General features: G+C 36.2%; 2 protein-coding genes across 2 annotated transcripts; both read left to right on the top strand.

Moving 5' to 3' along the window:
* The first annotated feature begins 820 nt into the window (after positions 1 to 820).
* LOC110880145 (clavaminate synthase-like protein At3g21360) lies at positions 821 to 3387 on the top strand. Its single transcript, XM_022128720.2, has 3 exons — positions 821 to 1205; positions 2384 to 2637; positions 2707 to 3387. The coding sequence occupies exons 1-3, from the start codon at positions 837 to 839 to the stop codon at positions 3062 to 3064; spliced, it is 981 nt and encodes a 326-aa protein (XP_021984412.1). The 5' UTR covers positions 821 to 836; the 3' UTR covers positions 3065 to 3387.
* Positions 3388 to 13489: 10102 nt separating this feature from the next.
* On the top strand, positions 13490 to 16140 carry LOC110875119 (clavaminate synthase-like protein At3g21360). Its single transcript, XM_022123334.2, has 4 exons — positions 13490 to 13860; positions 14783 to 15036; positions 15131 to 15189; positions 15550 to 16140. The coding sequence occupies exons 1-4, from the start codon at positions 13495 to 13497 to the stop codon at positions 15849 to 15851; spliced, it is 981 nt and encodes a 326-aa protein (XP_021979026.2). The 5' UTR covers positions 13490 to 13494; the 3' UTR covers positions 15852 to 16140.
* Positions 16141 to 17064: the final 924 nt, after the last annotated feature.

Genomic DNA, 17064 nt, shown 5'->3' with positions numbered 1-17064 from the left:
TCTACGTCAACACGGCATCATATTCCATTAATTTTGTACTTTCCTTACCACAAGTGACTCTCTCTTCCCTTCTCCACGTCAACGCGACATCATATTCCACTAATTTTGTACTTTTCTTACCACACAAGTGACGGTTTACCTAAAGCGGATTCATCAACTTACCACTACACATTTTAAATAACAGGGGCCCACATGAAAAAAAAGATAAAAGAAGAGAGTGATGGGCACCACCATCAAGAGAGAGACCAAGTATAGCTAGCAAACTTACCACCCCTCTTGCCAAATTCTTATGATACTAAAAAGGACCACTACAAGAATTTTGAGCTTTAGCGGCGACAAGTCACCGCTAAAGCTAGAAAAAGTTGCATTTGTTATGTCCATACCGTTCACCGCTATAAATATATGTTTATTTGTTAGATACATTTTACTTTAACATTAATATAATACCAACTAAGTTATAACATTTTACACGAATGAAAAACGTAGATATTTCCACGTTGCATTTTATTTTTAATATTATCTAGACCTTCGCATATTAGAAAAACTTGAACTAGATTCCAAAGGTTCGAAAAATCAAAATTATAAAGTAAATTACGTTTGTATATAAAAGATCTTAGAATAACCACTAATTAGCCCATACCTATAAGTAACTCTATAAGAAATTATTTTACTTCATATGTATTTTTCATACGTAAAACTAAAAAACTTTACCATAAACTGCATTTTCCTACACGTTCCCAGTCATGACTCATGAAACGTGTTAAATTTTTCCGTTCACTTGTCTATATACACTCTAAATTAACATCGATCGATCGGTGTTGAACTTGAACCACCAAATGGCCACCGGAAATTTCTTCCAACAAGTAACACTGCCTCAGCAAAAATCCCAGAACGACGGCCCTCTTTTTCCGGCGGTGTTATCACCCTCCTCTACAACTGCAGTACAACTCTCTACATTTAAAGAGGCGATCAGAGCTCATAAACCATGGCTGGAATCTATTCTACTCAAAAGTGGCGCTATTCTCTTCCGAGGTTTCCCGGTTACATCTCCGTTCGACTTCAACGACGTCCTTGAAGCTTTCGGCTACCCGGAATTCTCCTACCTCGGTGGACGAGCCCCTCGGACACAAGTCATTGGTAGAGTTTATACTGCAAATGAAAGCCCTCTTCATATGGAACTTCCTTTTCATCACGAGATGTCTTACGTAAGTTTTTTTTAATTATTTCTAAATGGTTTAATAGAATGATAAGTGTTTCTAGCAGGTTTTTGGAAGTGTTTTTTTGTTCTAGTAGGGGTGTATAAATGAGTCAAGTCACTTGTGAGCTACTCGAGCTAGGCTCGCTAAAAGTTTGAATTTAGCCAAACTTAAAAAGTTTGAGCCCGAGCCTATAATAAACCTGTTTAATAAATGAGCCTGTCAGCCTGAGCAGAGCTTTTTTGGCATGAGCTGGCTCGCGAGTATAAATGGGTCTTTTATTTATATAATTTATATAATATTTATTTCCTATATATTAATTTCCAAATTTCATTAGTGAGGAGATGTTACTATTCAATTTCCAAGCATGTTATTGGTTTGTTGTTACACAATTCTAAACCCTACAAGCTATTCTATTCAATTTCCACTTTGTCTCTTCTTTGTCCTATCACCACTACCCTTAACATTTCTTTTCTTAACAGAAGCTTTACTCTTAATATAGATTAGATATAAAACCCGTGTAAAAACACAGGTGGTTTATACAAGTTACACCTATATAGTTTATTTATATTTTCTTTATAAATTATAATATCTCATAATATTCATATATACACCTAAATACCAAAATATGATAGTTTAGTCTATGTGTTACGGGCTCACACCTTATCTCACTACGTTTTACCTTTTTTTTTGCGTTTTAACTGCCCCGTCTCAAAGTAGGGGTCATCGGTTTAGTTATTCTGTTATGTGTTTTACGTTTCAATATAATTTTTGCAAGTACGTCGTAACACGCGTGCGTGGTTCAACGTTTTTACGTCTACGTTTTGTTCGGTTTACTGTCCCGTCACAAAGCGCGGGTGCTAGAGCCTAGTTATTATAACTAAATAATATATATTATGTTATATACAAAGCTTTTAATTAAAAATATATAACAACTAATTATAGATGTATACACATTAATTAATTAGCCCGGCTCGTTTACACCATAGTTTCTAGGAAGTTCGTTACTCGTAGCTAACTCCAAAAAAAAATAAAAAATCAAACGTCATGTATTCATGTGGCAAGCGAACTCCCATGATATGGTAAAACTCAAAAGCATGAGCATGTTCCATTATACTAGCAGACTCCTAGAAAAACAAACACAAATTTAGAAATGGTATACCTGAACAAAGTTGAGATTATGACAGGTTCCAGATTTCCCCACAAAGTTGTTTTTCTTTTGTGAAGAAGAGCCAGGAGAAGGGGGAGAAACCCCTATAGTTCTGAGTCATATCGTATACGAAAAGATGAAAGAGAGACATCCGGATTTCGTTGCACAGCTCGAGGAGCATGGATTGGCATATATAAAGATAGCAAGTGATCGGGACGATCCATCATCCGTTACTGGTAGTAGTTGGAAGAAGGCATACCAAACCGATGACAAGAATGTTGCCGAGGAAAGGTTTGTATAATTGTATCTCTACAATAAACCTTAAAAATTTCATCCTTACGAGAATGGCGTAATTGATAGGGCGGTGAAGCAGGGAACAAAGCTAGAATGGATGGGGAATATGGCAAAGACTATAACAGGTCCAGTGGCTGCGATCAGGTTTGACGAGGCGACTGGCAGGAAAACATGGTTTAATAGTCTTGCTGTTGCTTACAATGTTCCTACGAGTGAGAAGCAGAGTACATCCGTAGAGCTGGGTAGCGGCGATCCTGTGGATTATGATGCTATGAAAGACATGTTGAGAATATTGAAAGAAGAATGTGTTGCGATACCTTGGAAGAAAGGCGATGTTCTCTTGGTCAATAATTTGACGGTTCTTCATAGCCGGTGGCCACTAATAAAGCCTCCTCGTCGTATACTAGCTTCACTGTGCAAGTGATTCAATAAAGCCTCCACACAAAATGACGTTACATATAACTTTATTACAATAAGAGAAGGGGTTTGATCTCATTCGAGTTTGTACTTGGAATTTTAGCTACCGTACGTCATGTGTCTATCATGCATATACAAAAAAATTATGAGATAACGCTTTGGATAAGCAATATTACAAAATTAGGAGTTAATGTTGAAAAGACTTAAAGTGATAATAAATAAATGTGTCTATCATGCATATACAAAAAAATTAAGAGTTAATGTTTTGGATAAGCAATACTACAAAATTAAGAGTTATTGTTCCAAAGACGCTAAGTGTTAATAAATAAATGTGTCTATCATGCATATTTTTTTTTGAACGACAAATTTGAATTACTGACGGACCACTGGAGTATCCTCGTGTCACCAGCAGAACCACCCGATCATATCCACTAAGCAATACTGTCTATACACCAATTCAGGAGGAAACCCAATAAATCTGAGAAAACCCCTGATGAAACAATGGTTAACCGGGCAGGGTTAACACACTGGTCTCGTCAAGAAGGGTTAATCCCTTCCTCTCGAGGATCGCTGGCTGGATCACCGGTGGTTGATCTCCTGCACAAGGAAACAAGCCGTGACTCGTAACAAGGAGGATGGGGTGGGGGGGTGCTCCTTGTTACCACTCTCCGGCGTGAGAATCAGTAGTTTGCTTGGGAAGCAAAGTAAGATAGTAGTAGTAGTGAGAGAGTTGTGAAGAGATACCTCAAACCTGGTTTGGGGTTGGTATTTATAGCCGAGGAGTGAAGGAGGATGATGATGGATGGACTGACGACGTGCTGCACCTTTTCAGGTGTGTCAGGCTTGTCGGTTATGGAGGTTACGCCACGTCAGTCCATTGCTTACGTAGCTCTGACAGGTAACTGCCATTGGTGCCACTTGCACTGTGGTGTCAGTACCACTTGCTTGAGTGCATAGGATGCGGTGCAAGCCGCATCGCTACGTGCGGTAACATCTGAAGTTACCGCGTCTCCTACTTGTGATCAAGGAATACGCGAGATGCGGTGCTAGCCGCATCGTCGTCTTGCCTGCATCCCTTGTCGTGACGAAAATGCCCGTATGGTGCGGTGTCAGCCGCACCGCTACGTTCATCTTCTTCTATGCCTAAGGTAAGGCTTTCCTGTATTGATAGAAGTGATCACTGGATGCGGTGCGATGCCGCATCGCTGTGAATACTTCCGTTTTCATACACCAGATGTGATGCTATGTCGCATCACTCTACCGTTCTCATGTTCCATGTAAGTCCTCCTTTGTTACTAGATAGATTGGATTCAACCCTTGTGCCGACGCGTTCTCGCATGGGCACAAGTAGGTTGTTAGCTAGTGGGGGTTTTGATAAGGGTAATGGTCACTCGCGGTCGATGCTGGCGCGAGATCTGGGACCATACCCCTTCAACCCCCTTTGTGGGAATCGAACCCATGACCTAATAGTCATAAACCTTATCCCAGCCTTAAGATACCACTAGACTATAATACCATGGGTTGTCTATCATGTATATACAAAAAAATTAAGAGTTAATGTTTTGGATAAGCAATACTACAAAATTCAGAGCTAATGTTGCAAAGACGCAAAGTGGTAATAAATAAACGTGTCTATCATGCATATATAAAAAAATTAAGAGATAATGTTTTGGATAAGCAATACTACAAAATTAATGTTGCAAAGACGCAAAGTGGTAATAAATAAATGTGTCTATCATGCATATACAAAAAATAAAAATAAAAAAAAATAAGAGTTAATGATTTGGATAAGCAATACTACAAAATTAAGAGTTAATGTTGCAAAGACGCAAAGTGGTAATAAATAAAAGTGAAACCACCTAACCATCAAAGTGATGCATCCCCTAAGGTGATAATATGAATGGTGGCGGAACTAGCTAATTAAACAGGGGTATTCAAAAAAAAATCACCATGCAATCATATAATTTTAAAAAACGACAATAAATAAATAAATTAAAACAAATACCTAAGTGTTGTCTTCTTTTTTTCATAGGTTGAAATCGTTTCATCACATCTTTTACTTTTTGAAAAAAATTATTTTCAACCGCACAAATCATAATATGATATTGTTATTTTAAGTAGTTGATAGCTTTTTAAAGATAACAATGCGATGGTTTGTAGGGTTTGAGTTTTCAAAAATAACAACTTTTTGAGTTTGATAAGTATTTATTTAATTAATATGATTTATGAACCTTTACATAGACATGAGTTTGCTTTTGTTATTTTAAGTAGTTGATAGCTTATAAGTTAGAGTAAACTAGTTTTTGATCTTTTTGTTTTAACAATTTTAACTATTTGAGTTTAAAATAAAAAAAATTAACGTCCTGAGTGCCTAACCACTCATTTTATAACATTTTGAGTCCAATTTTTTACACTTGTACTTTTGATTTTGAATTCGTGTGGTTAAAACCACTAAAACACATGTACTCAAAACGTTACAAAATGAACGATTAAGGACTCAAGGCGTTAAACTTTTTTTCATTTTGGACTCAAGTGGTTAAAACCACTAAAACACAAGAACTCAAAAAGTAATTTACTCTATAAGTTATAACTTATTAAACCATTTTCATGCATTTTTCACATATAGGTCAAAATAACAAATTATATATATACATATGGAACCCATTAAGTGTAACCGCTTTCTAAATCGATATCCACCGTTAGATGATGCTGAGATGAAATCTTAGCCCTTTAAACTCCCAAAAATAACCGCTATGATGGCGGTTCGAGGCGGTTTTTTACGGTTTCCTTAGCAGGTGGTTACCTCCACCTTTTCCTGCCCATTATCTCCACTAGAGAACTGCCGGTTAATACAGAAAAAACTGTAATTTGGGCTGATCTTAACCACAATAACTATTTAGTTATTTTTAAGAATGAATCTCAAATACAAAAAAATTTGACAGTATTTATTTTTTAATGCCAGTTTTCACCTCCTAATTTTATGCTTATATGCAGTTATGCCACTATCCATTGATTCCAGCGTCTCTCCCCCATAAAACTCCCTGTCATCGAACATCTTCACCAAACCTGTTCCCACTATTTTCGAAATCATCAACAATATATATCCTAGGTATTTCTTTCTTCGGTCACATCTCACCTTCAACCACCAACCCCAACGTACCTACCACTACACCTTCGCCTCCTATCCCCTAATTTCTCATCAATATGAGTATCATCGACTCTTGGCGGGGTAATATCCGGAAGGCTCGTGGCGGAAATTAAAGTTTCTACCATTGTAGCAACCGTGATTTTGCAGCCATGCGGTCCACCCTATTCTACGGTTGTATCATCGACTCTTGCCTGCTCACTTCGGCCACCACCTATTCAACCTGCAAATTAGGGTTTCAAATTGTGGTTGATGATGTTCTGCGGCAGTGGCACTTCTCTCGCCTCCCAACCAACGAGAAGGAACTATGTACTGGATGCGATTTGATTTGAATACAGCAGTTGCAATTGACTGCATAAGAAAATGGTGCGATTCTTTCTATTTTTTATTATGGATTTTAGAAACAGCAGGTAGCGAAACATGGGATTATCTGTTAGTTTCTTGTCTTTTTTTAATGTGTTGATTCTACAATGTTCCATTAACAAGCTTTTTTTTCGTAATAATAGTGGGGGACATTGTTAGAGTTGGGAGACGAGTGTACGAGGTCCGGTGGTAGGTTCTATATTGTTTTGACCATGGAAAAACGAGACTTGACACACGCCAAATGGTCTTACCAGGTTTGGTCAACTCGTGTTGACCCTCTTTATGTTGTATGTTCAAGTTGTGTACTAAAATTCTACTCTTGGGTTCACTCAGGTTAGTTGAAGGGGGAGGCCATGGATGTGGTTTCCACTTTCCACAAAGCATGCATTCTGTTGAAAGGGGGGGGGGAGTGTTCAGTGTTCACTAATCCCACTTTTCCGTTCTTTTCTTTTTTTCTTTTCTTTTTTTTTTTTTTGCTAATTTGAGAGTTATAACCTCTGCAAGTGAATGAGTGTATTTTCACAATGAATTGAGGAAAACTGTAACACTCTAGTTATTATATTAAAGGTTTTCGTATAAATTACGAATACAGACATGTATTTAATGTTAAGTATCCTTAGGAAATTCCGAGTAAATTAAAAACTTTTACAATTTCATAAGCTATTCTACAAACGTGATTGGGTTCGTCGTTAAAATTTACAACGAGGCAATGTGCGGAAGCATGAGTCTTTATCGTGTTCGGTTCTTCATTGAGCTTGATCGTCTTCCGGCATCCAAAATGTACCTACATTTCATAAAAACATGAAATGCTTTAGTCATACGGGATTTAAAACGTATCTACACGAGTCCGGGAAACAAAACTGATCTAAATACAATTTTGTACAGGGTCCACCGTAAATTACGGTGGGTACCGTAATTTACGGTAGCCCCTGAAACTTTCTCCTTCCACCGTAAATCAGAAGAAGTCCATCGTAACACTTTTCGACTCCACCGTAAATTACGGTGGACACCGTAATTTACGGTGGCCCCTGCATCAGCAGGTCTGCAGCTTAGTTCAGCTATGCCAGTTTTTACGGAAACGGCCATAACTTCTTTGTTATTGATCCGTTTTACCCGATTCCTTTTCCTACGCGTCAGTAATTTAATCCTTCATCTTATGAGGTTAAAATCCGACATTCGACTTAACAAAATTTAAGACTTCTAAGTCTTCGGCTTATTTCCCCTTTTTGCCAATTTTGACCCGTTTGTGATTTCACCATCAAACATGTTTATTTGACCCTTATGTCACATATACTTCTTCGACTTAATGTTACCTATCATATTAGATTTTAATCGCCGGTTTAATTACTCAAATTAAACCCATTTTTACTCGGATACTTATTTTGACCCGTTACGGGTATTTAAGCATTTTCAAGCCTAAAAACGCTTTCGAATGCTTCTATATTTATTCTAAGTATTCACCTAATCATAGAGCTCGTTTCCAAACAACTTTTAAAGGTTGTTTGCTCGAATTAGCCAACAAGGGCGTTTTGGTCGATTATGTTCTTTTTACTACGAAAGACTCTCTTTCCCATTATTTCGACCAAAATAGCATTTTAAACTACGACATGAATATGCATACCTGGCCCGGATCAACAAGTAGACCCGATTTATAAATACCTTGCTTTTTAATCGCTAAGTAAGAGCGATGCGAGTACCCATTGGATTTCTATTCCTGTAAGCATATAACTCGACAAAAGATCATTAGTCAATATTGTCAAAAGGTGATGTCTACACCTTTTGACCCGTTTGGCCGAATTGACCGTTTGTCTTTTCGAGATGATATTTATTATCATCTCAACTACATGACCCGCTCCGTTTAACACGGTATGGTCATTTTTACTTATAAACCTTTTATTACCACTTTCGTCATAATATGACCGAATTATCAATTTACTCCCTTTTTAACCATTATTATGGTTTCTTTCATCTTTGATTATCTAGCTCCGTACGCCTACACGACGGAACATCGTATTTCAATTGTTTAGTTATTCCATTCGTTATTTATACGCTAAGGGAATATTACACAATCTAAGACTAGTGTAAGCTATACTTACCTCGCATCCCGCATACGCCTTTCTTCTCGTGCTTGATTCATTTGACCCGCTTCCTTTCCAAGCCTCTACCTAGCTTGTCAAGCGTCAAACTATCATCATAATTCGTAAGACGGTTATATTAGTCATCATTAATTATGACTATTCCATCTTACATGTTTTCTATCACAATTACCATTCGATCTTATTAATGGTCGGTTTGACTATTTAAAAGTCAAATCACCAATTAACACATATGATTGCACTATTAAGTTCACAAGACTCAATTAGGCACATTATCAACACTTAGTTCTCATTTAGGCATTTTAACAAACACCTAATGTGCATGATTTTACATATTTACTAACTAGTTCCTAACTAGCAATTTTTTTTTTTACCAAGATTAACATCCAAAATTCACCAATATCACTTATGATCAATTACTCAAACTTGCAAGTTGTTCAAGTATCTTGCATCAACTATCAACTATGATGATTTCTAGCATAAACATATCATCATCTTCACTATACAATCAAAACCCACTTAGCACATAAGAGGGTAATTATCAAATTCCTAGTTTTAGTACTAATTCTTCAAGTTTTCAACTAGGGTTTGTTTCTAAGCATGAATTTCATCCTAGTTTCACCCAAAAACCAATCATTCAAGCTTCAATTTCGATTTTCACAAGTTCATCAAAAATCTCAACTTCATAAACATCAAAAATTTGACATACCTTACGATCCCCACGACTAGGTGATCGTTTCTACGTATTCATGCATCGATTTTGACCTTGAATCAGGCTTCAATTTGATGATTTGTTGGGTTCTAGGGTTTGAGCTCTTGGGAGCACCCTCCTGGTCGATCAAGAACACACACTTGAAGTGTGTGTTTTATTTTTGATTTTCTTTTATTAAATAACTTTATTAAGTTATCCCATTTTAACCCCTCGTGTTTGGTTCATTATTAAGTAGGCCACAACCTACTTATTCCTAACAATATTCCCATCTATTAACTAGGTTAAACATTCCTAGTTAAATTAGTGGGTTCGGGGGAATTTATAACTAAGTTTATTTTAAGTCCCGTTAGACCGGGCCTTGTATAAACTTTATTTCCTCAAAGCCTTTATACTAATTTTATTTAATATTAGGTTTATTTATTTAAAATCCTAATACTCACCAGCTTGCTTTTACCTCTAACGGTACTTTATCCGTATTTTAGTATTAACGGGGTTTGATTACTAAACCCGTTTTCGGGGTGTTACAAAAACGATGTGAGACGACTGGACCTTGAGTCTCTTATCCAGTTTAATAACCGCAAACTCGCAAAGTGATTCTTTATATCGATGAGACGAAAAAACCACCGGTCGGACAAGGCCTTAACAAGCCCGCTGAAGTAACACTTCTGAACATCAAGTGTTTTGATAAAAAGACGGGGTGCCAATTCATTGAAGGACCTAGAATTGTAGAATATAGGGCTAACTATTACTTTGTAAATACATATTTTAAGGTTGAAACTTAAAATTGTTGATGTTTTTTTCTGAAAATCATTTGATCAAGTTCTTTTGCAAGTCCATATGATCAAGATGATAAGCAACTTAGGTTGTTAAAGCAAATACCTCTACACACCATCATTTTTTAACAAGCTGGCGTTGTTGAGGTTTCTGAGGAAATCGTTATTACACTTTTGGAAAGTCTTGGTTTTTGGATTACGGATTTTGATTTAAATTAAGGTTTATGTTGGTGGTTTAGGTTATTTATAACAGGGAGATTGATCAAAGTCGAGGTTTTGGGTTTGTAACAATGAGTACCGTAGAAGAAGCATAGAAGGCTATTGACATGTTCCATGGTTATGTAAGTTTCTTCATTGCTTTTGGCTTGTATAGTAATAACTTAGTCGAATCTTGCAACCGAAACCAATATTTTGAAAACCGGTCGGACTATAAACCGTCACACTGTTAGATAACTGGAGGGACAACCTGTCAAACTGACAGGATGATGTCACAAATAATTTTTAAAATATTTATATATATTACCTTAAAATTTGAATAGTATATTGTTATATTTTTTAATATTTAAAATAATAATAGAAGCATATTTTTTAGAAAGAAAAGAAAACGTTAAGAGGTTTTTGTTGAAATAAGAGTATTAATTTATCTACACCACATGAAACAGAGAAGAAAGTTACTGAAAATCAAAGTTCGTCCAGCCACTAAACCAGCTCACACACCACTCATAAAAAAGGGTCCAGTTTATAACAACATTGACCAAATTAAGCATAAATGAGCAAGGGATCGAGAACTTTTAAAGATGGAACTGTTTCATTTTGTTTGAATCAGGAATTAGGAGGCAGGATCTGAACTGTGAATAAAGGCTGCTACAAAAGGATCAAGACCCGGTGCACCCCAAACTTCTGGGTCTTCATACACAGTGTATGTCGGGAACCTACCATGGGACACAGATGGTGAACGTCTTGAGCAGATTTTCAGAGAACACAACACGAGAAGGTGGTCAATTCATGCATTGTTTCCGATAGGGAGAGTGGGGATCTCGTGGTTTTGGGTTTGTGTCAATGGCGTCCTGATAGTGAAATGAATGATACTATTGAGAATCTTGATCGACAGGTATTGCATTACTTTTTACCTTTCTGGAATATTCCATTTCGCCCTCAAAACTCTCGCATTGTAATACTATGTTTTAACACGGTGTGTATTTGTTGGTTGCATTTTCTGGGTGGGAGAGCAATTAGAGTGAATGTAGTAGAGAGACTAAGATGTGGTGGCTTCTGACTGACAGGAACTTGATTAATATTTTTAAGAGTGGTAATTGTCTATTTGCAGGGTTTACATTGGGTAATAGTTGTGTAGGACATATAGAGTGTAGATGTCAAGATCTCTTAGCTCATATATCGTTTTTTTGTTGCAGCAGTAATTACCCACCCGGAACCCACATTTAGCAATTAAAAACCATAATTTGCAGGCGAATTGAGCCAATGTATCCAGCTCTCTTCAGCTACAGATTCATATTTTTTCTCTAAATATTGTCATGTAAATGTATACTGTAGATCTGTAGGGTGAACAGTGAACAACTATGCCCTTTTTGTTGTACTTGTAACTTGTAAGCTTTGTTCCACTTGAAATGGCATTCTAATTTTTTTTCAATAAAATGACGTTTTTTATTTCAAACCACAAACATATTTCTAGCAATCAGAATAACACCATGTAATAACACTAAATGTGGTCATGTAAACTAATAATATAGGAGCCTGACATCGTCAAACGGCACTCAAGTTTACTGACGAAGCCATTAGTTACTGATTATCCACTTCCAATAACTAGTTATGTATTACTTCGATCAATTATCAAAATTCTAGCTACTGATTATCCACTTCAGCTTGTTATTGGAAGAAAAAAAGGCCAAATGCAACCATTAGTTGTTAACATTTTGCTTAAGTTGTTTGAATTATTGTAATGAAAGGTGCTTGGGCTTGTCTTATGTAATTGATGTAACAAGAAAATTTTATACTTAGTGTTGGCTAACTTTGTTGCTATTCTAAAAAATATTCATAGCTTTTGAACATATGTTGTTCTATATTGTGTATACTAAGTGCTGGCTAGTGGCTAGTTTTGTCACTACTCTTAAAAGGATCCAAGGTTTTCGAACATATGTTTCTATGGCTAGTTTTGTCGCTACTCTTGAAAGTCTTTAATGTATGTCATCAACTATTTGTAAACATATGTTATTAGACTTTAGCAGGGTTGTAAAAATGTTATAATTTTTAGAGAGTTCGTGAACAAAAAAAATTATGAATTTGTTAATTTAACTTGTAACACTGTGATCAATGAGAATCATTTCAGGACCACGATTAGATATTCGTTATCACGTAATGCACATTTTTAAAACACCTGTGAAGATTGTTACAAGTCAGTTAAAAAGGACCTTTTAATAATAATAATAATAAATAAATAAATAAACAAACAAACAAAAATACATTGGACAGTTAACTGAAGTTAACTAAAACTAACAGTTTAACCGAACCACGGTTAACTGGTCATCGATTATAGTTAACACTATTCGATTAACCGAACTCTCGGTTAACCAAACTCACGGTTAACCGACTTTGTGTATCCCTAGTCAAATTTCGTAAATTAAAATTGGCAGCCTTATACCATTGGTAATGGTTAATGCTCCCAATGATATTTGTGTCACATTAGGATCACAACGCCCCTTTAAAAAAATATGTAATGGTTAACGCCCAATAATACCCTTTCAGTTATTATTTTCCATTTTTTTTCTCTTTTTATTACTTTTCATGCCTCTATAACACCTAAAAAACAATATTGAGAGCGTTATCAGACTCATTCATGCCCGTATAATACTCTTCTTTTTAAGTGATACTAAAAATTGGCTGCCTTAAATGATATTAAAATTGGCAAGCTTGAAAGATATCCACAATTCAGTTGTTTATACAATAACACGATATACCCACCTTAAACTCAATTAATATTAAAATTAGCAGCCTTGAAAGATATGCACAATTCAGTTGTTTTACAATAACACGATATACCCACCTAAAAACTCAATTAATTAAGAAAAACCGTCAAATTTATAATTAGAGCTTTGTCCATTACTTATGGACCGTAACTCAACTAAGTTATGCCAACCTCACTTGTTGAATAAATTCTTGGACTAACTCCCTATTTGTTTCCTAGTTATCATCATCGTATAGAAATCTTCAAAACCTTCAGTTTGTTTATTTAATGAGAAAAGTGTCTTTTTGAGGTTTATAATATATATCTTTACACACACACACACATCCATCACGAGAGGCAAAAGATCAAACTCTCCAAACACAATGGAAATGGCGACCGGAAGATTATTCCGAGAGATACAATTACCCGAGCAAAAATCATATGACGACGGCATTATCTTCCCATTGGTATTATCCCCAAACACTGCACAAGTAAAACTTTGTGCTTTTAAAGAAGCTATTAGAGATCACAAGCCATGGCTGGAATCTCTACTCCAGAAAAATGGTGCTATACTCTTCCGCGACTTCCCTGTTATCTCTCCTTCTGATTTCAACGACGTTGTTGAAGCTTTCGGCTTCCCAGAGTCACTCTATGTTGGAGGCCGAGCCTCTCGGACCAAAGTCATTGGCCGGATTTACACCGCGAATGAATGCCCTCCGGAAATGCGAATTCCTTTCCATCATGAGATGACATATGTATATTCTTTGATTTATCTCTCAACTTCCCTTTTTCAATTATTTGACTTATGTTAGAGTGAATAAAATAGAGTTAGTTAGAGAGGTGTGAGTTAGTTGGATGGTTAACAGTTAGAGAGGTGTGAGTTAGTTGGATGGTTAACTACTATAAATTATAAATGGTCATTGTATTAAATTATTAATGAGAAATTGGCCTGTAATAATCTCACCTAGACCTTATTACTCATTAATAATCCCACCTCAGAATATTCCCCACACCAGTCCCACCTTTCACCTATTTTTCCTACAATGGTCCCCGTTAAAAAAACTTAACGGAGTTAAGCTTTTTTGCAAATTACAAACTGATTCTTTAGGGCTTTTGATTAGAACGACAATACGAGTTCATTGATGTAAAACTTGCCTCGAAACGTGCTCCAAACGATGAAAACGGCGCTTCAATTCGGTTGTTTAAATTTTCAATTAACTAAAAGCAAGTCACTTGGAGCACCATTTCGAAGTAAGTTTTACATCAATGGACTCGCATCATCATTCTGATCAAAAGCCCTAAAAAATCTGTTTGTAATTTGGAAAAAAACTTAACTCCGTTAAGTTTTTTTAACGGGGGACCATTGTAGGAAAAATAAGTGAAAGGTGAGACTGGTGGAGGGAATAATCTGAGGTGAAATTATTAATGGCCAATAAGGTCTAAATGAGATTATTACAGGCCAATTCCCCAATTATTAAAGAGAACACAATTTTTTAACAACAATTCCTAGATTTTCGATAAGTACACACAACTCTCAGCATGTACCTTTGGTTGTGGAATATACCACTTATCACCACGATGTACCCTTGAGGATGTATAAAATTACTTTTTTTTTATCATACTTTTTGTTTTGATTAGATTTTCAATCACTTTCTTCAAAGTCATTGATACTAACAGGTTCCGGATTGTCCGTCCAAGTTATTTTTCTTTTGCGAAGAAGAACCAGGAAGCGGGGGAGAGACCCCGATAGTATTGAGTCATATTATATATGAAAAGATGAAAGAGACACACCCGGATTTCGTTTCACGACTCGAGGAGCATGGAGTGACTTATATAATGATGATGAGTAATGAGGACCACCCATCTTCTTTTACTGGCACTAGCTGGAAGTCGGCATACATGACCGATGACAAAAAAGTTGCTCAACAAAGGTTCCATTTAATTTGTGTTTTACAACATTTAACGTTATGACGTACTTGTTATGAATATAAACTCATGTAGTTGTCTTTGATATATACTTGATAGGGCTGCAAAGCTGGGAACAAAGCTGGAATGGACCGAGAATGCTGTAAAAACTATAACAGGTTATCTAGTCAAGTTGAGTTAAATGTCATTTTTGATCATGTGGTTTGTTCAGTTATAGCAATCCAGACCAAATTTCAAATTTGTACCATTTCCGTCCCTGACATTCTTGAAACATGCCAGTTTCATCCAAAAAACTAAAGGTTGAATCGAATAATTGGACAAACCACAGGGACGCAATGGCAACTAACTCATGTTTTTTTGATGAAACTAGAATGTTTCAAAATGTGAGGGATGAAAATCGTACAAATTTGAAATTTGACCTGAACTGGCATAATTGGAGACGAAAATGGTAGTTAACTCTAAATACTCATGAGTAACAAAATACTAACTTGTGGTGAATTTTCACAATCCCTACATAGGTCCATTACCGGCCATTAGATTCGACAAGGGAAGTGAACGCAAAACTTGGTTCAATAATCTGACTGGCCCCGTCAATGGTGAAGATAAAATCTACGATAAGGATATATTTATCGAGCTCGGAAATGGTGAGGTGGTGCCTGATGAGGCCATGAGAGATTGCTTGAGAATCTTGGAAGAAGAATGTGTAAGCATTCCTTGGAAGAACGGCGATATTATGCTTGTTAATAACCTGATGGTCCTTCACAGCCGAATGCCACTATTGAAACCGCCTCGCCGCATCCTTGCATCCCTTTGCAAGTGAATAAGTGAAGCATCAGTGGCGCATATACCTTAGAACAAGGGGTACTACCCCTTAATACCCGTCGGTAGTGTAATTTTTTTGAAAATTTGACGTTTTTTCGATTTTGCTGCTCCTATGGATATTTTTTTTATGAAACGTTGCCCCTATAATTATTTTCTAGATCCACCACTCTGATGCGTGATACTTTTTACTGATAATCTTTCTTAACCTCAAACCAAAATATATGTAGTCTTCGTCTCTAACGCATGGCTTTATTGAAATATAATTTCATACCTTAAATGACCTTAAAAATTAGGAAAAACACCTTTAGTTAGCTTTTGAATGTTCGGGCTAGATATAAATAATTTACAGAAATTTGGGTTCCATACTACTTTTCCTAGCCATGGAGGAAGAGATTCTAAGTATTTCGATGAGCAACACGGGTCTAAGGCGTGGAATAAGACTGTGAAGACGATAGGAACGATAAAAAGTTCAATGGAAAGTCTCTTCCATATTCAAAGACGGTGGAGATTATCAAAGAAGATTCGTTTATTTGCCTTAAAATAGAGCTATGTTTAAATGATAAATACCTTGTTTGTTTGGGAAAGTGGGTTTATTTTATGTTGTTAATTTAATGTAATTGGAGACTCTTTCTTTTCAAGTTTTGTGTTGGGCTCTATATTTATATATAGATGTTAAAAAAAATCTAACGAACATAAAATTCTCAAAATAAGTGCATTACTTTTCAGCTACCCAAAATAAATATTGACTTTTCAAATTCTAAAAATGAACATGTACTCTCTATGTGAAATCATCGTGTCAAACTTAGTGCGAGAGCGAACTTAACACAGACACCTTAGCAGCGTGACACGTGTACACTATGTGAAAACGACCTTGGGAAAAAAATATATGCAGTATGTGTACACCATTGATTTCTTTGTGCGTGTGTATTCTTTGTGTGTCTCGATGTCGCACCATTGATTTCTTTGTGCGTGCCGCACAAAGATGTTAAAAATGAATTTATTTCAGCACAAAAATACATGTGGTGATTCCCTAGTGTGTCCACATGGAGTGCGTTTTCGCACAAAGTTTCACATGGGGAGTACAGCTTGCACTATATGTTCGTATTTGGAATTTGTGAAGTCAATGTTTTATACTAAGGTAGTCGAAAAGTAATATCTTTATTGTGGAAAATTTTCCTCTAATTACTCTTGTAAAAGATAGTTAAAAGGGT

This window comes from Helianthus annuus, chromosome 9 (genome assembly GCF_002127325.2).
Source record: "Helianthus annuus cultivar XRQ/B chromosome 9, HanXRQr2.0-SUNRISE, whole genome shotgun sequence".
Taxonomy (NCBI): Eukaryota; Viridiplantae; Streptophyta; class Magnoliopsida; order Asterales; family Asteraceae; genus Helianthus; species Helianthus annuus.
The sequence above is the reverse complement of the archived record's forward strand: the minus strand, read 5'-3'. Positions and strand labels throughout refer to the sequence as shown.